Source organism: Camarhynchus parvulus, chromosome 11, assembly GCF_901933205.1.
Source record: "Camarhynchus parvulus chromosome 11, STF_HiC, whole genome shotgun sequence".
In the NCBI taxonomy this organism is placed as follows: Eukaryota; Metazoa; Chordata; class Aves; order Passeriformes; family Thraupidae; genus Camarhynchus; species Camarhynchus parvulus.
Window position 1 is genome coordinate 186,506 of NC_044581.1, and position 21,161 is coordinate 207,666.

A 21,161-nucleotide genomic window follows, 5' to 3' on the forward strand; every position below is an offset into this window, starting at 1 on the left:
CAGCTCGACTGTGCCCCGGACTGCGTGCGAGCTGTGCCTGAGACTGGGTACTGAGAGTGCCGGCTATGAGGATCACTCCGCACGCGATGAAGGCTTGCGGAAGCCGCGCGCCATTTTGGGTGGCGGAGCTGCGGAGCGGCGGGTGGTGAGTCGGGCCGTGGGACGCGTGAGCGGGGCCGCTGGGAGCACTCGGCATCAGAGGAGCTGATGGGGAGCCTTGCCTCAGGGTCTCCCGCAGCCCTGGGACTCGCCCCGGACCCTGCTCCGCTCGTGGTGTGGGATGTTCTCTCGCTGCTACCTAGCTGGGGAGGGAGAGGGATTTCTCCCCTCAGCCCTCAGGTGCAGCTGCGCCGGTGGAGCTCATGCAGGGCCTCCTGCGCACTGTCCGAACTGTCCCTGGGCATTAGGCCAGACGCGGCGAGTCTCGGTGTGGCTGGCGGCCGTCCCGGCAGCCGGATCAGGTCATGGCTCGCTCCGCTCTGGGCGGTGGAGCCGCCGGCAGAGAGGGATGGGGAGGTGAGATGCAAACAGAGGTCTTTCTATGTGCTGTCTTTTAAGGAAGCTTTTCCTTGATGAGCGGTTTTTGGCAAACAGAATGCTATAATTAAATAATGTTAGGATTTGCTTTCTGTAGGGTTAATAAGTTGAACTGGTTTCTGGGAGACTAAGCATGTGTTCAGTAGGTAGGAAGAGTGTGGGGAATGTGAAACGGCAACTTTTTCCTTCTGATGACGACATTGTTACAACCTTAGTTTCTAATAGTCCTCTAGTTAATTATATAGCTGGTTTACAACTTGTATTTCGATAGGACAGAGGTGGGCTTGGCTCTTCAGTTGACTTTTCCGTTTTTAAAAAAATGTCCAATAAGTTTCCTTGACGTTCTAAGGCCAATCCTGTTGGTCTTGGTGAGGTGCAGGGTTATGAAGTGGGAAAGGCAATAATAAGCACTCGAGGTTCAGTTACTTAAAAATAACTGGATTGGCAGACCAGGGCTTGTTTGTTTGGGGCATTTCTTGGCCTCCCCCGCAGTAAAACAGTGTCTGGTGACAGACACTGACTGGCAGTTGTTGGTTCCAGTGGCCATCCCTCTTCTCCACAGAAAGTGTTTATCATGTTGGGCTCTGGGTTCAAGGCAGAGCGCTTGCGAGTCAACCTGCGCCTCGTCATCAATCGCCTCAAGCTACTGGAGAAAAAAAAAAGTGAGTATTAAGGGGGCAGGTGTATTAAGTATTAAGAGTGAGTGTTAGGGGGAGTATTAAGGGACCCAGGATGCTTTTGGGGCTCAGGAGACTTGAGAAAGTATTTCTGGAGTTGGGGGTACTTTCATGGGCCAAGTATGGAGTAGCTTTTTGCTCTTCCTTGCTGGACCCAGGCCTTAACAACCTGCCCTGGTGCACAAGGAGCTGGAAGAGCAGGCTGGCCACAGTGTGGCCTCTGTCCACCTTCCCGACAGCTGTTGGAGTGCAATTTGTAGGGTGGTAGCTAACAGCTAATATTTGTGGGCTATGTGTGGTAAGAGCACAGTGGAGAACTCCCTGAGTGCTGTGGGAGATCCTGCCCACCTGCCTGCCCTGCCACAGGTCAGGCCTGTGTTCCTGGTTAACTCTGTAGGGAGGTTGTAGGTACAGGAGTGTTTCCAGCAGCCTGAAGTCCACTTTCCCTACTCCCATGAGTTAAGTGTGCTGGGAGCTGGACATGAGGGCTCTGCCAAGCCATGCCCGAGTGTCTTGTGCTGCAGAGGTTAGATAGGGGAGAGAAGCTGGTGGTGGCTTTATGTGTAATGGGGACTTGTGGGCGGTCTGGAGGCAGCAGCCTAGGCCAGCACAGTGACCGGGCTCGGGACGTGTGCTGCAGCTGAGTTGGCCCAGAAGGCAAGGAAGGAGATTGCAGATTACCTGGCAGCTGGAAAAGATGAGCGTGCCAGGATTCGTGTGGAGCACATCATCCGTGAAGATTACCTTGTGGAGGCCATGGAGATCCTGGAGCTGTACTGTGATCTGCTGCTCGCCCGCTTTGGCTTGATCCAGTCCATGAAGTAAGCTATGGCTGGGAGGGTCCTGGACTCAGGAAGGGGCACTGTTGAGGGCAGGTCTGGGGTACAGAAGGGCATCCATGTTTGCCTCTCCAGAGACCTTTTCTTCCCCATGTACGGGAGGCTGTGGAGCCCAGTGCATGGGATGGGAACTGAAAGGCTAAGGAGATTGAGGGCAGCAAAGGCTGGGTGCATGGGGTGGAGAGACAATTGTTTTCTTTGGTCATAGGGAGCTGGATTCTGGCCTGGCAGAGGCAGTATCGACACTGATTTGGGCTGCACCACGCCTCCAGTCAGAAGTGGCCGAGTTGAAAATTGTGAGTAGGGTTGCTTGAGGGATGCTGCACATGCAGGGTGGGGGTGATGCTGCCTGATGCTGATGGAAGCCCTTGTCTGGGACTTTATATCAGAGGATTTTATGGGCTCTGCAGATGGAAATCAGATGTCCTTGGAGCATGGGGGTGGCTGCAGCTGCTGAACTGGAGTGCTCAGTGGGAAAAATGAGGGAGGGAGCTGAGTGAATGTGAGGTTTGAGGTGAGAGAAAGCAGGATTGTGCACATTCTAGAGTTTCTCTCCTGCTGCAGGTTGCTGATCAGTTGTGTGCTAAGTACAGCAAGGAGTATGGGAAGCTGTGCCGGACAAACCAGATTGGGACAGTCAATGACAGGGTAAGGAACTGGTAGAACAGGCAGAGCTGGCGGAGCAGCCACGCCTGCCGAGGCTTGCTGCCCCTTGGGCCCGTGGCTGGTGGCTGATGCTTGCCATCACTCTGGAGCACAGCACGTGCTGTGCAGCCAGGGCCCACCTGCATTGGAGCATGGTGCTGAGGCCCCAGGCAGGGAGGCCCTGCTCTACTGGTTGTGGATGGGGAAGGATAGAGCAAATAGAGCCCTGGCTTATGGCTGCCTGCAGCATGTTGTACCTGGTTCAGGGGCCTCCCCACAGCTGCCTGATGCACCTCCCTGGCTGGGATGGCACTGGTACAGAGCTGTTGGGTGGTGCATTGCCCTGGCTCTACTAAGTCTCTCCACCTTTGTGTTCCAGCTGATGCACAAGCTGAGTGTGGAAGCACCACCCAAGATCCTGGTGGAGAGATACCTCATTGAGATTGCAAAGAACTACAATGTGCCCTATGAGCCTGACTCAGTGGTGATGGTGAGTCAGCCTCAGGATGTGGCATTGCAGTGAACTGGGTAGTCCTTGTGCTTTGGTGTCTTCTAGACAGCCCTAGCATATAGCATGATCCTTCTTCTTTCATGCACTCCTGTGGCATGTGGCAGTAGTTACACATGCTACAGCCTGGTTCGCGTTCTGTTTCCCATTAATACCACTGTATAGCTGCTCTCTGTTCTGTTGTGTATTCCCATCTTGTCCATTGACAAATGCTTCATCTAATGTGTACAGATGGCAGTGATCATAAGAGATGTGTTGGTGAGCAGAATTCTTCCACCCTTTCCAGGCTGAAGCCCCGCCAGGTGGAGAGGCAGATCTAATTGATGTGGGCTTCACGGATGATGTGAAGAAGGGTGGCCATGGAGGGGGCGGAGGTGGTGGATTTACAGCCCCAATGATAGGTCATGATGGGTTAGTACCCATGCCCGTGATGATGCCTATGCCCATGCCAACAACAAATCCACCCTTCTCTTATCCACCTCCTAAGGGACCGGTAAGTTCCTGGGCTTTGTGTGTTTCTTTTTTCTGTGAAAGACTCCTATTGTGGTGCTTAGCCCTGTGCCTGCTGACTGTACCTGTTAGCTCAGTGTGTCAGAAGGCCATCTTCTCAGTGTGAGACTGCATGGGACGGAGGTTGTTGGCAGTGCAGCTGAAGCTTAATCTTGTATCTTGACTGTGGAGGTTCCTACCCCTGTTCTGCAGCCAGCCCTCTTTGCCTTCAGGGAACAGACGAGTCCAGACTTAACTCCTGAGGCAGTCTTCTGACTGCCAGGCTTTTGTCCAGGAGTTGGAGCTGCACTTTGAAGTTGGTAGGCTGGTAGTGTGCCAGGATTCAGGCAAGGAAATCAGGTGAATGTTGTGGGGTGGGAATAGCACAGAAAAATGCGGAAGAGCCCTGCCTGCAGACCTGCAAGGGGAGAAGACTGAGCCAATGGCTCTTGCAGAGGATTTGTTGTAAGGGTGGAAGGTGGGGGCTGAAAAGAACTCCTCCGTTCTCTGAATTAAGTAATTTACAGGATGTCTGTGTAGACTGGAGAGCAGAATAGTGGGATGGCTTTGAGTCTTAATATGGTCCCAGTAGTGCTGAAGTACTTTTTGTGGAAAATCTGGGCCAAGTGTCATCACCTGGCTGTTGGCCCAGGCATAAACATGCTGAAGGCTTGTGCCAGGTCTGGGTCCTTGAGGTGCTGTTGTGTGACAAATGAGGGCAACTCAAAGCCTTGTGTGAGCCAGAAACCTCTTTCCTATTCTGCAGTACTGCACACAGGGCCAGAAACGGCAGAGTATTTCCTTTATTGGCCTGGTGCTTCTTGTGCCTTGAAAGATGAAATGTTTACCTGTGCTGGTTCTTTAGAATAACCACAGTCCAGTTAGCTGTGTCTGCCTGCTCCAGGTGACTACATCTGTCTTAATACTTGAGAATCTCTTCCTTGTAAGCATAAACTCTTACCCACTTGAATACATGCTTGCATTTATCGAAGACTCTACTTCCTGTGACTCCCATGGCAGCTGTAGGCATGTGGTGTCTCAGATGAGTGGTGTGCTGCATGACTGATCTCTCTGTACAGGAGAACTTCAGTGGCCTGCCAGTGGGGACCTACCAGCCTTTCAGTAACATCCACCCACCACCAATTCCGGCAAACCCACCCACATATGAGTCCGTAAGTGCCTGAGATGAATGGCCATTGCAGGCAGCAGAGGGATCCTCAGAGTGCAGTGGTAGCCACAGAGAAGGGAAATGTTTGTAAAGGATACTAAGCTAAGCTTCCAAGCTTTTGGAGTGGTGCTGGCATTGCTTGCTACTGTAGTGAATCAGTGAATGCACATGATGGACGGATGACTTATGGAGAGAAGTTCCTCATTCAGCTCTGTGCTTTGGCTGCAAAGGAAACCCAAGATTTCTCTTGCTGCATTGTTAAAGTGGTGTTAAACAGTTAATAAGCAGAATCCACAAGTCCTGTTTTTCGCAGTGTGAAGAGTTTATCACCTTGAATCTGTTTATGGCTTTTGAACTAATTAACAGCCTGGATGATAATTTTGACTGACCCAGATGCTGTATGTTTAGAGACTCTTCCTTTCACAGACTTTCCTCAGTCCTTGGGGACAACAAAGCAGAGGCTGGAGACTTGCCTTTCGACGCTTGTCTCTGGTTTTGTTGCTGCAGTTTGTCATCATGCTTGCCACTCTGCTTTTGGTGACATGCTGTTGTTTTTGCATTATCCTGAGTAGGGAGGAGCACAGTTGAGCATTGTGGCGCTGACACTTTGGTGTTCTCACAGGTGCAGCAGTGCAGGTGAATTGGGTAGGAATGGGTGTTCAGGGCTGCAGCATGCAGGGAATAAGAAGTTTTACAAGCACAGCTGTGTGTGCCATGAGCCTTTTTCCCAGACACACCAAGACCCTGCTGCTAGTCACAAGGGCCTGTCAGTGGTTTATGAAGAAAGGCAGCAAGGAGCTGTGATGACATGGATGAAGAGGGCGGTGTTTTCTCACTGGTGGCCTTGATAAATATTTCAGACCTGATAGTGGATATGCTCGACTGATCCAGTTCAGAATATGGTCAGTGAAGCTACTTTAGTTGACAAGGAGGGAGAGAAAAGCTGAAGAGCTGCCTCTGTTTCTTGGAAGAGAGGCACATTGTTGCAAAGCCATGGCTGCCTGCTAGGGGTGGGGAGGAGTGTGCACTGATCTGCCGGAGCTGTGCCTCTGAGCTCTGCTTGTGTGGTGGTGTGACCATGCCTGGTGGACAGAGCTGTAGTAACTGAGAGTCTTTTTCAGATTGATGAGCCTAACGCTGACAAGGATGCTGCTGCACTAGTGCCTGGTGAGTATGTTGAGGTTTGGAAAAGCTTGGATATTAGGGGCTGTTCTGAAAAACCCTCTGGTACTGCCTGTTGCTGGAATGACTGTTCCTTTGTGGGGCTCTGTTTGGCCCGGTGAGTGTATGCTGATGGTGAGGTGCAGTGATACTTCTCTCATCAACAGGGCTTGAGCCCAAGCCAGAAGCTTCTCCTAAACCAAGAGCTGGAGCTCCTAATACCTTTGATAACTTTGTACTGCCTGAATTGCCATCTGTGCCAGACACACTGCCAACAGCATCTGCTGGCGCCAACTCTTCTGCCTCAGAAGACATTGACTTCGATGATCTTTCACGGAGGTTTGAGGAGCTGAAGAAGAAAACGTAAAACTTCCTGGGCTGCAGGAAGGAGAGGAAGGAGCTGTGTGATATCTCCTCTCTGAAACAGACTCTCTTTGAAATTGGTTTCCTGTATTAACCTCCAATGAACGTGCTCTTCTTTTTGAGCTCTCTTCCTGCTGTACTTAAACCAAGTGCTGCCGCTTTCCTGATCTTTGCTGCTCCAGGAGATGAACTATGGCCCATCGAGGTCTGGAGGCGAGGCACGGAGGGTGGTCTCATGGGATACGCAGCAGCACCTTGTTTACCCTACCCGAGTCGCGGGGGAGGCATCCCGGGACTGTAACGTACCCGTTGGTGACACTCTGCAGCTGTGCCGTGGCTGTTCCTGTCCCGTCCCTGCCCGCTTCCCGGGGCTCGCCCTCTGCCCCTCCTTCAATAAAGCGCGGGCCGGAACTTGTCGTCGCCTCTGCTGCGCCGCTATTGGTTGGAGCGGTACGGCCTCGGCCAATCACAGAGGGGGTCCCCGGAAGTGTCCTCGCGTGTCGGGTTGAGCGTGATGGCGGCACCGCTGCGCGTGAGCGGCCGGGGTGCCCGGGGCCCTGTGGGGAGCCGGGGCCGGCCTGGCGGGGCCGCCCATGGGAGCCTGGGGACTGCCGACCTTGGCCGGTGGCGGCTGGGGCGGGCAGTGCCGGGGCGGGACGGAAAGAGACGGGTGGTGCGGGATCGGGGCCGGGGGCGGGGTGGGGAAGGGAGGGGATGGGCTGAGTGCGGTTGCGGTGGGGAACCGTGGCTGGTGCGCTGCTGACGCCCTGGCACAGGGACGGCTGCGGGCGCTGGTGCTGGGAGGCTGCGGGCTGCTCCTGGGATCGGCGCTGGCGGCAGGCGACGAGCGGCTGTACGCGGCGGTGATGCCCGCGCTCCGGGCGCTGCCTCCCGAGGCCGCCCATGGCCTGGCTCTACGCGCCGCCGCCCTCGGGCTGCTGCCCTCCACCCGTCCGGACAGCCCCGCGCTGGTGCGTCTCGAGGGCGGCGAAGGAGGAGGGGGGAACTGCGCGGGGAGCAGGGCGGGGAGTGGGAAGGTCGGAAGGGCGCTCAGAACCGAGGGGTAAGGGCTGGGTGGCAGAGCCCTTGGGTGGCTGTCCCGTCGAGTCCGTAGCGGGCGATGAGGGACCCCCGAAGGGCAGGGGAGGCGGCCGGCTGTCGGGAGGGGCGCTGGAGTGAGGCCTTGGCAACGGTTCCTGGAGTCTGTGGGCTCTGCCCCAGCCCCGCAGGAGGTGCGAGTCTTCGGGCAGCGATTCCGCAACCCACTGGGCCTGGCGGCTGGCTTCGACAAGCAGTGTGAGGCTGTGGACGGGCTGTACAAGATGGGCTTTGGCTTTGTGGAAGTGGGGACTGTCACGCCCAGGCCCCAGGAAGGGAACCCGAAGCCCAGGGTCTTCCGGCTGGCAGAGGATGAGGCGGTCATCAACAGGTGGGATCTGAGGGCAGCTGCTCTGCAATGTCCTACAGTCTGCCCACCGTGACGGAGGGCGAATATTTGGGTGGCCCCACATCTTTGGAGCTGTGGTGGCTTTTGGTTGGATGTGCTGAGCAAAGCTGCGGAGACCACACATCTGCCTTGTGTTTCTCACATGTCCTGTTCAGGGCCTGCAGACATAACCCAGCCTTGACCCCCCTCTGTCCTGGTGCAGGTATGGATTCAACAGCCATGGCCACGTCGTGGTGGAGCGCAGGCTGCGAGCCCGCCAGGAGACACAGATCAGGCTCACTGCTGGTGAGACAAGCTTGTAAGCCTTTGCTCTTGGGGTCTGCAGGGTAGGTTTGGGCATCTCCCAGCTACCTGTAGGCCAGGATTGGTGTGTAATGCCAGTATCCAGGCACAGGAGCACCTTGGCTGGAGGAACACTTGGACAGCAGGACTCTCTTGGGGCTATAGTCTCACCCTTGGCATTGTGACTAGACACATTTCTCCTGCTGTTTTCTCTGGGATCAAGCTCCAATTGCTGCTTTGGGGAGGATGTGTCTGCTGACATAGCCAAAGCCAAGAGGACCCCAGCGGAGCAGGTCCTGTGGGCAGCCTCTGCCAGGCTGAAGTCTGTGGTGCTGCGAGGTGCTGACTGGGGTGGCTGTGGCAATGCTCCTGTGGTTGCAGGACAGTCCCAGGCCCATCTTCATGAAATACATGGGCTATATATATATATATATATATATATATATATATATATATATATATCCTCATCTTAACTTTAGCTGGTCCTGGGACCTCCTTTTTTGGGTGCTCTGGCCATTGGGTGGTGGTTGGTCCTGCTGCCCTGGTTCAGCTGTGTCTGGGTTGCAGCTGGGATGCCTCTTGGAGTCAACCTGGGCAAGAACAAGAGCTCTACTGATGCTGCAGCTGACTATGTGGCTGGGGTCCGGACACTGGGCCCTTTGGCTGACTACCTTGTTGTGAACGTGTCCAGCCCGAACACCCCAGGGCTGCGGGACCTGCAGGGCAAGGCTGAGCTGCGGGACCTGCTGAGCAAGGTAGGTGCCTCCCCTCAGCCAGCCCAAAGCACAGCTAGAGCACTGGATGCACCCCATCTCCTGGCAGGAACTGCACTGCTGCAGCCAGTGGATTTGCCCGAGCACAGGGAGGAATGGCGGTGGCTTTCCTGCATGGTGGGCAGGACCACTGAGATGTCCCTGTTGGCTGCTGCCGTGGGCTGTACTAGGGCACTGTATCCCAGCAAAGGGCTCAGGAGCAGTGAGGTGTTGCCCTCTATTTGCTCCTGCAAGAGGCAGCGAGCCATCCACCCCACAACTTCAGGCATCATTGGGGTCCTGTGCCTGCTGTGTGCTCCAGGCCCTGTGCCAAGGGTGCCTTTCCTGGTTTTGGTGCCAAGTAGAGGAGCAGGGCCTGTCTCTGTACTGCCTGTGGTGGTGGGTGTCTGTAGCTCCTAGCTGGGGCAGGAGGCCTCTCCCTGCCATGCACTGCCATGTGCACCGACAGGTGCTGGTGGAGAGGGACCTGCTGCCCTGCAAGCAGAAGCCAGCCCTGCTGGTGAAGATTGCCCCTGACCTCACTGCACAGGACAAGCAGGACATCGCCAGCGTTGTCTGTGAGGTGAGGAAGTAGGAAGGGGAGGCCTCTGGAGGCAGGACCATGGTGGCCCTGGCAAGTCACCCCTCAGAAGGACACATATGCCTGCAGCTCTCTGGCTGCTATAGGGATGCTGTCCTGGGTTGGTCAGAGTCTGTGAAGGCCCATGTGTGTCACCCAGGCAGTGAGGGGCAGCTTTGGGTTATGTGCTGGGTAGTCCTGACCTGGCAGGAGGGGAAGGGGAGGTTGGGCTGCTTGTGGGAGCTGTGTCCTCACACTACTGCCCCTGCAGCTCGGTGTGGATGGGCTGATAGTGAGCAACACCACAGTGAGCCGGCCCAGCAGCCTCCGGAGCCGGCAGGGCACGGAGCCCGGCGGCCTCAGCGGGAAGCCCCTGCGGGAGCTCTCCACGCAGACCATCAGGGACATGTACGCTCTCACTCAAGGTGAGGGCACAGCAGGGCTGGGGGCACCTGCCGGCACTGCCTGTGCCAGCCTGACCCGGCGCCCTGCCCTCAGGCCGGGTGCCCATCATTGGCGTGGGGGGGGTGAGCAGCGGGCAGGATGCCCTGGAGAAGATCCGTGCCGGGGCCTCGCTCGTGCAGCTGTACACAGCGCTCGTGTTCCACGGGCCACCAGTGGTGGCGACAGTCAAGCGCGAACTGGAGGAGCTGCTCAGGTGAGTGGAGGCCAGGCACGTCCCCAGAGAGCCCCTGGTCCTAGCACAGCTCAGGACAGCTGTGTGCTGGTGCCCGAGCAGTGCCAGCCCAGTCCTAGCACACACCATCCCTGGTTAGGGAGCAGGGCTTCAAGAACATCATGGAGGCAGTTGGAGCAGATCACCGCTGCTGACAGGCTGCAGAATGAAGGTCTAGCTGGGAGGAGCCATGGCAGACAGGGATGGGTGTGACAATTCCAGTGCTGGGCAGACTGGGACTGAGATGAGGTCCTGGTTCCAGGACCTTCATGACACTGCTACTTTTTCAGGGCCGTGTTTTGGCTTCCCTGTGGACAGCAGAACTGAGTGTCAATAAATATTTGGCTCACCTGGTCCTCTGTGCTGCTCTTGGGACACCCCATGGGCTGGAGGGATGCAGCTTAGCTCTCCTCAGCTGAGCAGAATCAGGTCTCCATGTTGCTCTCACTTTTCCTGGTGGGAGAAGCCACCAGGGTAGCTGAGCTCTGGGCTGGACTGACAAGTGCATCCGGCCTTCCCTGGCAGAGACTGCTGCCTGAGGCCAGGCCCTGGGGTGGGAGGGAAGGCAGTGATGATGCTGGGTGCCAGGACACAGCTGTTTTGGAGATGGCTGCAGTCGTGTCCTGTTAGCTGTGGAAAGGGCCTGATTAAAGGTGCTGCTGTTTGTTGGTTTTGTCTCTGGGATCACTGGTGCTGACTTTTCCTTCACCTCGAGCTCACTGCAGTTATCTCGGGCTTTTCCTGAGCAACAGCTCGCCCTGCACAAAGCATTCCCTCAGCAGCCTCTCACAATCCATCCTGCAGAGCAAGATTGCACAACAGCACTTCACCAAAACTGTTTACGGCTGCTGGGAAGCTCGGCACACTGGCTTCCTGTCAGGGCTTGGCAGCTTCCCGGGAGCCTGGTGCTAAGCAAGGTGGGGCTGTTTGTGCTCTTCCTGCTGGGAACTATGCTGGCACCAGGGGCAGGCGATCTGGAGCCCACGCGCTGCGCCACGGCGAACGAGGTGGTGAGAAATGGGGCGAGGAGGCAGCCCCAAGCAGGAATGACCTGCAGGAGGAGACTGTTATGAGTTGTCCCCGCCGCTGTCCCGTCCCGCTGTCCGTCCTGCTGTCCCCGCTGTCCGTCCCGCTGTCCCGTCCGTCCGGGACTCCGCGCCCACGTGACCACGGGGAGGTTGCGTACCGGAAGTCCGCCCCGGCAGGGGGCGTGGCCTGTCGGCAGTCTATGGTGGCGGCTCTGCCACAGGCTCTGCCCGCCGTCTCTATGGTGCGCAGGGCTAGAGCGGCTCCTCCCGCTGAGCACTGTGGGGCGGCTATGGCGGCGCTCCGGGAGCCGCGTTACCGGCGTTGAGGGAACTGCGGGGCCCGCGCAGCGCTGCGGCCACGATGGAGGCGGGCGAGGAGTCGCTGCATCGGCTGTCGGGGACGGGCCCGAGCGGCGAGGCGGGCGGGCTGGTGCTGCGGGCGCGGGGCGCCGAGCAGCACGTCTTTAAGGCCCCGGCCCCGCGCGTCTCCCTGCTGGGACTGGACGTGCTGGCGGCGCAGAAACGGCGGGAGCGGCAGGAGGAGGCGGCCGGGGGGAAGCGATCCCGTGTCGCATCCTATAAGGACTGGGAAGAGGGCCGTGACGAGGTGGGCAGCGCCGAGGAAGAGGAAGAGGACGAGGCCAACCGGAGCGACCGCAGAGCTCGCAGGAACAGGTGGCGTTTGCAGGGGGGCTCCGGGTGCCGGCGCTGGCCGCGCCCGGCCGGACTGGCAGCGCAGGGTGGGCACAGTCGGTGACAGGCAGGGCTGCGGCCGTCGGTGTGGAGGGAGGGAGACTGCGGGGCGATGTGGCACAGGCTCCGACTGGAGCTGTACGGGACCAGCCGAAGGGCAGCTGTTGCTCAGCACTTCTGAGCAATTCTCCTCTCTGCTCTGCCTGTCCAGACATTACCGCTCAGTCCACGTGGAGACACCTTCCTACACAGGGGGTGTAAGCGAGGAGTTCTTGGAGCGCAGCCGGCAGCGGGAGAGGGAGCGGCGGGAACATGGAGTCTTTGCCTCCTCCAAGGAGGAGAAGGAGCGGAAGAAGGAACGCAGTAGGGATCGGGACCACGATCGTAAACGAGACCGTGGTAATTGCTCAGAGACCTTTGTGTACTTCTTGGTTTGGGTCTGGCCTTTTTTGTAGCCTTTCCTAATGTTTGTGGTGATTTTTGCAGCAGACTTGCGAAGCCTGTTTGTGCAATAGGCACCTGATCCTATTTTGTTTTTGCAGAGGAGCGGGACAGGAGTCATCACAGCAGATCAGAGAGGGACGGCTCATCAGAGCGGAGCAGCAGGAGGAGTGAACCTGAGAGCCCCCGACATCGGCCCAAAGGTGGGAGTGGTACCTGGTAAAGCTCTTGTGTGAGACCTAACAGGGTTTGGAGTTTTTTATGCTTCCTGCTGTTTTTGCAGACAGGGGTGATAGAAGAGCTTGTACCTTGTAATGTTTGTGGTTGAGGCAAGCATAAAACTCCCAGCTCAACTCAGATCTGGGAGCAATGTGCCAGCTGTGCACATTTGAAACTCTGGCAGATCTTAGCAGAGATCTCAGTGGGGTCTGCTCTGGGTCTCTGTGATAGAAATATGATCCTTTGAAATTCCTTGGAATCACTAGGTCAGTCCCTTCTCTTAGAGAGAGGGCCAGTGGGTACCCTCTCTCCATGCTCCTTTCTTGAAAGATGTTAGGTGGCTCCAGGTGCCCAGGGCCACTGCTGGAACAACAGGTGTCAAACCCCATCTCTTGTACCAGATGCAGCCACACCGTCTCGCTCCAGCTGGGAGGAGGATGATGGTGGCTACAGCAGTGCCCATCGCTCGCAGTGGGAATCTCCATCTCCCAGCCCTTCCTACAGGGACTCAGAGCGTGGCCACCGGCTGCCATCGCTGCGGGACACGGACCGGCGGGAGCGGGACAGGTACCAGGGCCTGAGGCTGTGCTCTGGGCTGTGGGGCTGCAGAGGGGACTCTGTGTGTGTGAGAAGGCTCTGGCTGGGCACCAGTCCCTGCCACCTGCTGTGTTTCAGGTCTGTGAGGGGCCGCTACTCTGATAAGACACCATTGCCAACCCCATCATACAAGTACAATGAATGGGCTGATGACCGGAAGCACCTGGGGGCCACGCCACGCCTGTCCCGAGGGAGAGGTGGGCAATCTGGGCTGAGCTGCCCGGGGTGGGCAGTGTGGAATCCCCTTTCCTGTGGCACAGAGTTCGGGTTTCCTTGGGAACATTCTGGGCTCTCTGGCTCACCCCAGGGCGGCGCACAGAAGGGGAGGAGGGCATTGCCTTTGAGACGGAAGAGGAGCGGCAGCAGTGGGAGGACGACCAGCGGGTGAGTCTAGCACGGGCCAGGGGCTTGGGGCTGCCTGGATGGGGATGGGGATGGGCAGAACTCAGTGCTGCACCTCTCCCTTTCCAGCAAGCTGACCGGGACTGGTACATGATGGATGAGGGCTACGATGAGTTTCACAACCCTCTGGCTTACTCCTCTGAGGAGTACGTGAAGAAGCGTGAGCAGCACTTGCACAAGCAGAGGCAGAAGCGGATCTCGGCACAGCGGCGACAGATCAATGAGGTAAGGCCAAGACGCAGGGTTGGCTGCTCTGAACACGTGGGGTTTGCTGCCTCTTGAGAGATCCACTTGTTGAGCCCTTGCTCCCAGGTGGAGAAGGACACTCTTGGGCCAGGCTGAAGGAGTGCTCACAGGGAAACTGTGGTTGAGTTCCCCTGGAAAACCCAGCCCTGCAACTCCTGCATGGGCAGAATTCCCAGTTGGAGTGGCTAGTGGATTGCAGTGTCCAGGGCAGCAGAAGTGCAGAGGACCATGCTCCTGCTGTTCTAAATGTGAGGTACATTACTGGGGCTGTCTGCTGTTGGCCCAGTGGATGCTGGGGACAGCTGCTCTCTTTACGTGAGCAGGATGGTGTCCAGGCTTCCTGATGTATTCTGACTGCCTTGCAGGCAGTGTCTGTCCTGCATTTTCTTGGGGACAAACCTGTTGACCACGTGTTTCATGTGGGTAGTTTCCTGTACTCTACTCCTTCCAATTACTGTTCCTTCCCTTTTGCTTACTTTGAGGCTCACTAGGTTTGAACCATCCTGTTGCCAGTGCAGAGCCCAGGCCCAAGCTTGGTGTGATGTCTGTGGCTTTCTGTGGGGCTTCATTGTGTTTCTGATACGTTGTTTCCTGCAGGATAATGAGCGCTGGGAGACAAATCGCATGCTGACCAGTGGTGTGGTCCATCGGATTGAGGTGGATGAAGATTTTGAGGAGGATAACTCTGCTAAAGTGCATTTGTTGGTGCACAATCTAGTGCCTCCTTTCCTAGATGGAAGGATTGTCTTCACCAAGCAGGTAGAGCCTGTGGCTGAAGGCACTGATGGCAGGGAGCCCTGTACATGTGAGGCCTTTTTAGTAAAGCAATGCCTTTTCCCTGCAGCCAGAGCCAGTCATCCCTGTGAAGGATGCCACCTCGGATTTGGCCATCATCGCTCGAAAAGGCAGCCAGCTGGTGCGCAAGCACCGGGAGCAGAAGGAGCGTAAGAGGGTATGCTGCAGCCCTGTGCCTTACTGCCTGCTGTACACCCTAGGTAGTTCCTCAGAGCCTTGTTTGGACTCTGCAGCATTCAGGCTTTGGCAGCAGGGATGATAAGGAGTTCATATTTTTGTGACCTGGGACATCCTAGCAGCCCAGCTTACTGCATTGCCTCACAGCAGCTGCTGTGGTGTGATTTTCTTGTGCACTGCCCTGGGACATGAATCACCATGCATTTGAACATTTGGATTATGGGAGAAGGAATCAGGTGGAAGAATGCCAGGTCGCTTAGGGACTGTCAGCAGGCAGTGTGGCAGCAGGATTTACCTTGTCACGTCTCAGCAGAAGAGTTGTGAGGAGAAGTATGGGGTAAGGTAGCAGGTTAGTTTATGGGGGTGTTTTCTAGGGACTTTTTCTAAAGCTCACATAATAGCAGTGGGGAAAGTACAGATGTGTTCCTTGTACATTGAAACTGGGCTGGATTTGACCTACTTAAATTATGAGTGGAATGGTAGTGGTAGCTAAACTGACAGCAGAGATGGAAGAAAAGCCTGCTAGCGCTTGGCAAGGGCAGGAAGATTATCTCTGGTTCACATCTGTTTAGGTTTGAGTTCAAATTTAATGGAAGGGTCAAGCTTCCCAATAGCAGCTGGAGCTATTTTCTTAGAAGGCAGTTGGTAATCCTTTGCCTGAAGTCTCTGTATCCATCTCAGTGCCTTAAAATTCTGCTTCAGTTCATTTGGAAGAGGGGAGCCTGATGTAGGAGTGGAGTGTGCATTCTGCATTGGGGAACTGGGGTACTAATATCCTTTTCTTAGTCTTAGGAGTAGGACTGGGGAAGAATTTTGTCTGTGCTTGCTGTGGCGAAGTTATGCTGTTCTCTCTCCTTCCAGGCTCAGCACAAGCACTGGGAGCTAGCAGGCACCAAACTGGGAGACATTATGGGGATCAAAAAAGAGGAGGAGAAGGACGAGATGGTGACAGAAGATGGCAAAGTGGATTACAAGTAGGGGCTTGTTCTGAATTACCCTGCTCAGCTGGTAATGGGGGCTACGGGCATAGCAAAGTGTGTGGAGAGGCAGTTTCAGGACTCGCGGTCTTTCCTTAGAACAGAGCAGAAGTTTGCTGAACACATGAAAGAAAAAAGTGAAGCCAGCAGCGAGTTTGCCAAGAAGAAATCGATCCTGGAGCAGAGACAATACCTACCCATCTTTGCTGTACAGCAGGAGCTGCTCTCCATCCTCAGGTATGGCTGCCAGGGCATCCCCAGGGCATTGGCCTACGTTTGGGAGCTCCATTGAGGAATTGTAGAATCATGACCATTGGCAAGCTGTACTCTCAGGAAACAAAACCCATTGCTTTGTGTTTGCTCAGCTCTCCCACCTGACTAAGATGATGCTTAGCTAGAGAACACAAAAGCCCTTCTTTGAAGGTGTATGAAGAAATACCTTTTCCTTTCCCTCAGAGACAACAGCATAGTGATCGTGGTGGGGGAGACAGGGAGTGGGAAGACAACTCAGCTGACACAGTATCTCCATGAGGACGGCTACACTGATTATGGCATGATCGGCTGCACGCAGCCCCGCAGAGTGGCTGCCATGTCCGTGGCCAAGCGGGTCAGCGAGGAGATGGGGGTGCGTCTTGGAGAGGAGGTGAGTCTGGAAGGGCGTGCAGGGGTCCCATCCCATGACAGAGAGTACATGGGACTGTTGGAAGACTGCTGGTATCTCTGCCCTGCCAGGTGGGCTATGCCATCCGCTTTGAGGACTGCACGTCTGAGAACACAGTGATCAAGTACATGACAGATGGGATCCTGCTCCGTGAGTCGCCGCGGGAGGCTGACCTGGACAACTACAGTGCCATCATCATGGACGAGGCACACGAGCGCTCGCTCAACACTGACGTGCTGTTCGGGCTGCTCCGGGAGGTGGGTGTGATCCTGGGCTGTGACAGCAGCAGGGGCCACGTCATCTGGGACAGCCCTTCTCTGACAGGACTAGGAGAGAGAGGCAGAGCTGCCACATCTCTGCACTTGACTGCTCCAGCATCCTGGTCCTTGGATCTGGGGGGTTCAGTTTTCTGTAGTGGTACCGGAGTCTTGCTGGCTAAATGTCAGAACTGCCTATACAGAGGACTTTGCTGGATTAAGGTTTCCTGGACCGAGGCTGGTGGGTCTTTTCAACTGCACTGACCGTAGAGCATCAGTGTTGCCTGGCATGCACAGCCAGTGCCTCTGGAGTACAACAGAAGCTCTGTCCTGTGCCATTGTCTCAGTAAGAATGAAAACAGCCTACAGCCATGCATAAATGTACCTTCCATATTGTTCCTTTCATCTGTTTCCTAGGTGGTTGCCCGACGCTCAGATCTGAAGCTTGTTGTTACTTCAGCCACCATGGATGCAGACAAGTTTGCCTCCTTCTTTGGGAACGTTCCCATTTTCCACATTCCTGGGCGAACTTTTCCTGTGGATATTCTTTTTAGCAAGGTGTAGTTACTTTTGTGGATGGAAATGCTGTTGGCAGGAGGGGGTTGTGACCTAGCTGTACTGTTTCTGAGGGGGACACACAGGACAGGGGAGGAGTGGCTGTGGTGTGCTATGTCTTGTATGTAGGACAGGGCAGGTAAGGATACTGGTCCATATTAACCTGGGCTGTGCTGTTCAGACCCCACAGGAGGATTATGTGGAGGCTGCAGTGAAACAAGCCTTGCAGGTCCACTTGTCTGGTGCTCCTGGAGACATACTCGTCTTCATGCCTGGCCAGGAGGATATCGAGGTGAGTTGGAAGGACAGGCACTATCCTACCCCCTTGTTTCAGTCTGATGTTTTCACCCCTCTTTGTGTCTAGGTGACCTCAGAGCAGATTGTGGAGCACCTTGAGGAGCTGGAGAAGGCACCTGCTCTTGCTGTACTGCCAATCTACTCTCAGCTGCCCTCGGACTTGCAGGCCAAGATCTTCCAGAAGGTGCTGATGTGTGCTTTGTGATTAGGGTGGGGACAGGGAAAACTGGAGCAGGAGACAGTAGAGAGCAGGAGTGAGAAGTGTAGATACATGTTAGTGTTGCATGTGGAGGGTGAGAGAAAGCATGTACCACACCCCACTTCCCAGGAGTCACCCCCATCCATCTGCCACTCTGCACTCCTCCTCAGTGGAGCAGAGCCATGCCCAGGGGTATGACTGACATGCAGTGTGCTTGCAGGCTCCTGATGGAGTCAGGAAGTGCATCGTTGCCACTAACATTGCAGAGACCTCACTGACAGTGGATGGTATCATGTTTGTGATTGACTCTGGCTACTGCAAATTGAAGGTGAGCCAGGGTTTTCTATACTGTCTGTCTCTGGTTTCTGGGGTAGGTTGAGGGAGTTCTGAGGTCACGATCCAGCCTTCCTCTTACTTCTGTGTGACTTTCTTGTGCCCTGAAGGTTTTCAACCCCCGTATAGGTATGGATGCACTGCAGATCTACCCCATCAGTCAGGCCAATGCCAATCAGAGGGCTGGCCGAGCTGGCCGGACAGGCCCAGGCCACTGTTTCAGGTAGGCATGTCACTGGTGTTCCTTGTTGTATCCTCAGCTTGGCATCAAGTTATGTAGATCTTTTTCTCACTGTAGCTGTTCATTATCTTGGACTTTGGTGGGGGTGTGGGCAGTAGGCAGGCCTGAAGGCCTTATTTGGACCCAGTCCTTCTGCAGAGAAAAGGATGTGCTCCACTTTCTTCCTATGCCCATCTTCACTTGTGGCTGGTCTGCCCTGGATGCCATTGAGATAAGAACCAAGCCAAAGGCCTTTCCCCAGCTATGCTGTGAGACCAGGGAAGGGCTGTGCTTGGTCATGTGCTGTGCTGCAGCCCAAATACCCCAATGTGATGGGGAGACCCCACTTTGGCTGGACTATTAGTGGCTCCCCAGGGTCCTGCTGGTGGGTGCAGGGTTGCTGCCCTGTGCCAGGCTGGCACGTCTGTAAGGAGCGCTGGTGGCCAAACAGGAGGAGCATGCTCTTGGCCTCTCTTCCCAGGCTCTACACCCAGAGTGCCTACAAGAATGAGCTGCTGACGACCACGGTGCCTGAGATCCAGCGCACCAACCTTGCCAATGTAGTGCTCTTGCTCAAGTCCCTGGGTGTGCAAGACCTGTTGCAGTTCCACTTCATGGATCCGCCCCCTGAAGACAATATGCTGAACTCCATGTACCAGCTGTGGATCCTGGGGGCCCTGGATAACACAGGTATTGGCAGCTGGGGTAGGCTGCCAGCCCATGGAACTGGGGCCTGCCCAGCTGCTGATCAGTGATCCTTGTTCTGTTCCTACAGGTGGTCTGACCTCTACAGGGCGCCTCATGGTGGAGTTCCCACTGGACCCTGCACTCTCCAAAATGCTTATTGTCTCCTGTGACATGGGTTGCAGCTCTGAGATCTTGCTTGTTGTCTCCATGTTGTCGGTGCCTGCCATCTTTTACCGGCCTAAGGTATGAGATGCTGCTGTTCCAGCAGCTCAGGGCCCTTCCCTGCCCTTTGACTTATCCATGTTCTTTGCTTACACTTCAGGGCCGAGAGGAGGAGAGTGACCAAGTGCGGGAGAAATTTGCTGTTCCAGAGAGTGATCACTTGACTTACCTGAATGTTTACCTGCAGTGGAAAAACAACAGCTATTCTACCCTGTGGTGCAATCAGCACTTCATCCATGCTAAGGCCATGCGGAAGGTGAGGCTGTGGCTGTAAGGCTGGGGGAGACAGCCTTGTGCAGAAGAGGGATCTGACCAGCACACACCTTTGCAGGTGCGGGAGGTGCGTGCCCAGCTCAAGGACATTATGGTGCAGCAGCGCATGAGCCTGGCATCCTGTGGTACAGACTGGGATGTTGTCAGGAAGTGCATCTGTGCTGCATATTTCCATCAGGCTGCAAAGCTGAAGGTGAGAGGTGTCTGAGCTGCCTGGGGGCTGCAAGACCCTGCCTGGGAACAGGTGGCCTAAGCACACTTGTCTTTGCAGGGCATTGGGGAGTATGTGAACATCCGCACAGGCATGCCCTGCCACCTGCACCCCACGAGCTCTCTGTTTGGCATGGGCTACACACCAGACTACATTGTGTACCATGAATTGGTTATGACTACCAAGGTGAGCTTGAGCTGAGGGCTACGAGGAAAGGTGATGAGTGCTCCAGGGGAGATGGGAGGGCTTTGCTGTGAGACTGAGATCAGTCTGAGTGGCAGATATCAGCCTTTTCCTTCTATACCAAGTAGACATGTTTGTGTCATCTGTTTGTCCCTTCCCCCGTTATTTTTCTCTGGCTTCTGTGGGATATGTTTGATCCTCCTTGTGGTCAAATCCAACCTGTAGCAGCTTCTGAGGCCAGGAGGAACTGTCTGGTAGGGGTATGGTCTCAGCCTGAGAAGTGCCATCAGCAACTGGGGGAGGAATGAAGCTGCTATGGCTCTGGGAATGGTGCCTAGGCCCCAAGAATGCCATCCTGCTATCCTAGTCTGTTTGTCCCTGCAGGAGTACATGCAGTGTGTCACTGCTGTGGATGGTGAGTGGCTGGCAGAGCTGGGCCCTATGTTCTACAGTATCAAACATGCTGGCAAGTCACGCCAGGTAAGTATTCTGTCCTGGATGAGCTGGCAAACTGCAGGCCCTCTGCATTTTGCTGCTGTGTGTGTGTGTTTTGACATGAAGGGAGCAAGCTTGTGGGCCTGTAGGGAGTCTGCTGTCCCTGACCTGCTGCTGCCTTGCTCCAGGAGAACCGGCGCCGTGCCAAGGAGGAGGTGTCTGCCATGGAGGAGGAAATGGCTTTGGCAGAGGAGCAGCTGCGTGCCCGCCGGGAGGAGCAGGAGCGCCGTAACCCACTGGGCAGTGCAAGGTGTGTGATAGCCCTGCCTGCCCATGGCTTGCCTGCTTCCCTGTGGGAGTTCAGGTGCAGGAAAAGGTTGCATTTTCCATTAATTGCCCTTGTCCTCTTTGACAGATCTACTAAAATCTATACCCCTGGGCGAAAGGAGCAGGGGGAGGCCCTGACGCCACGACGCACCCCAGCCCGCTTTGGTCTCTAAGAAGGCACAACCTGTTGCTTTGAGGCCTAAGGTGGTGCCCACCTACCCTAATCAGTGTATTCTGAGGTCTCTACAGCTTGTAGCCTGGAAGGCTTTGGTGCTTGGCACTAATTTTATTACAGAACAGAAAGAATTTTACTTATTTAAAGGTTGTCAGTCTAGTCCTTGCTTTGTTTTGCACTGCTTCTTGTCCTGGAAGAGGTAGCTCCAGTAGCTCTACCTCCTGGTGGAGGTAGCTCTGCAGAGTCATGCAGGGCTGGTGCTGTCAGGTTGTTGCCCTGTAGAACCTGGAACAGGGCACAAAATTGAAGTGACCTGGAGGACAAATACAGCCTGTCCCTGTTTCGAGCCTGGCCCATACCCCTGCAAAGGCAATTCTCCCACAGCCCATGCGCCGGACAGGCAGCTGGTGCCCAGCTGTCTCTGCAC

The 21,161-nt window shown here is 55.6% G+C and overlaps 4 protein-coding genes across 5 annotated transcripts in view; 3 read left to right on the forward strand and 1 right to left on the reverse strand.

Annotated features, from left to right (window-relative positions):
- The first annotated feature begins 14 nt into the window (after positions 1 to 14).
- Positions 15 to 6,822, forward strand: IST1 (IST1 factor associated with ESCRT-III). Its single transcript, XM_030955736.1, has 10 exons — positions 15 to 145; positions 1,100 to 1,199; positions 1,855 to 2,035; positions 2,262 to 2,349; positions 2,618 to 2,701; positions 3,078 to 3,188; positions 3,493 to 3,699; positions 4,775 to 4,867; positions 5,985 to 6,030; positions 6,192 to 6,822. The coding sequence occupies exons 2-10, from the start codon at positions 1,112 to 1,114 to the stop codon at positions 6,389 to 6,391; spliced, it is 1,098 nt and encodes a 365-aa protein (XP_030811596.1). The 5' UTR covers positions 15 to 145; positions 1,100 to 1,111; the 3' UTR covers positions 6,392 to 6,822.
- Positions 6,823 to 6,869: 47 nt separating this feature from the next.
- On the forward strand, positions 6,870 to 11,249 carry DHODH (dihydroorotate dehydrogenase (quinone)). 2 transcript variants are annotated; one of them, XM_030955734.1, is made up of 9 exons: positions 6,870 to 6,919; positions 7,164 to 7,358; positions 7,617 to 7,816; positions 8,037 to 8,119; positions 8,684 to 8,871; positions 9,338 to 9,451; positions 9,720 to 9,873; positions 9,947 to 10,106; positions 10,225 to 11,249. In XM_030955734.1, the coding sequence occupies exons 1-9, from the start codon at positions 6,902 to 6,904 to the stop codon at positions 10,277 to 10,279; spliced, it is 1,167 nt and encodes a 388-aa protein (XP_030811594.1). In that variant the 5' UTR covers positions 6,870 to 6,901; the 3' UTR covers positions 10,280 to 11,249. The 2 variants fall into 2 exon arrangements, with proteins under 2 accessions (XP_030811594.1, XP_030811595.1); XM_030955735.1 differs by having other exon boundaries at positions 10,415 to 11,249.
- A 105-nt stretch (positions 11,250 to 11,354) lies between these two features.
- Positions 11,355 to 20,880, forward strand: DHX38 (DEAH-box helicase 38). Its single transcript, XM_030955725.1, has 26 exons — positions 11,355 to 11,827; positions 12,057 to 12,244; positions 12,388 to 12,489; positions 12,907 to 13,072; positions 13,181 to 13,299; positions 13,410 to 13,486; positions 13,574 to 13,729; positions 14,348 to 14,509; positions 14,595 to 14,702; positions 15,584 to 15,696; positions 15,799 to 15,936; positions 16,156 to 16,342; positions 16,432 to 16,617; positions 17,035 to 17,175; positions 17,354 to 17,464; positions 17,537 to 17,653; positions 17,889 to 17,996; positions 18,112 to 18,224; positions 18,703 to 18,911; positions 18,997 to 19,151; positions 19,231 to 19,386; positions 19,462 to 19,596; positions 19,675 to 19,800; positions 20,182 to 20,277; positions 20,421 to 20,542; positions 20,648 to 20,880. The coding sequence occupies exons 1-26, from the start codon at positions 11,514 to 11,516 to the stop codon at positions 20,730 to 20,732; spliced, it is 3,690 nt and encodes a 1,229-aa protein (XP_030811585.1). The 5' UTR covers positions 11,355 to 11,513; the 3' UTR covers positions 20,733 to 20,880.
- The window catches only part of LOC115907706, an 83,701-nt gene continuing 83,154 nt past the window's right edge, over positions 20,615 to 21,161 (reverse strand). Inside the window, exon 6 of the mRNA XM_030955737.1 lies at positions 20,615 to 21,019. Coding sequence (XP_030811597.1) covers positions 20,979 to 21,019 — 41 coding nt within the window. The 3' untranslated portion in view covers positions 20,615 to 20,978. The remainder of the gene's footprint in view (positions 21,020 to 21,161) is intronic.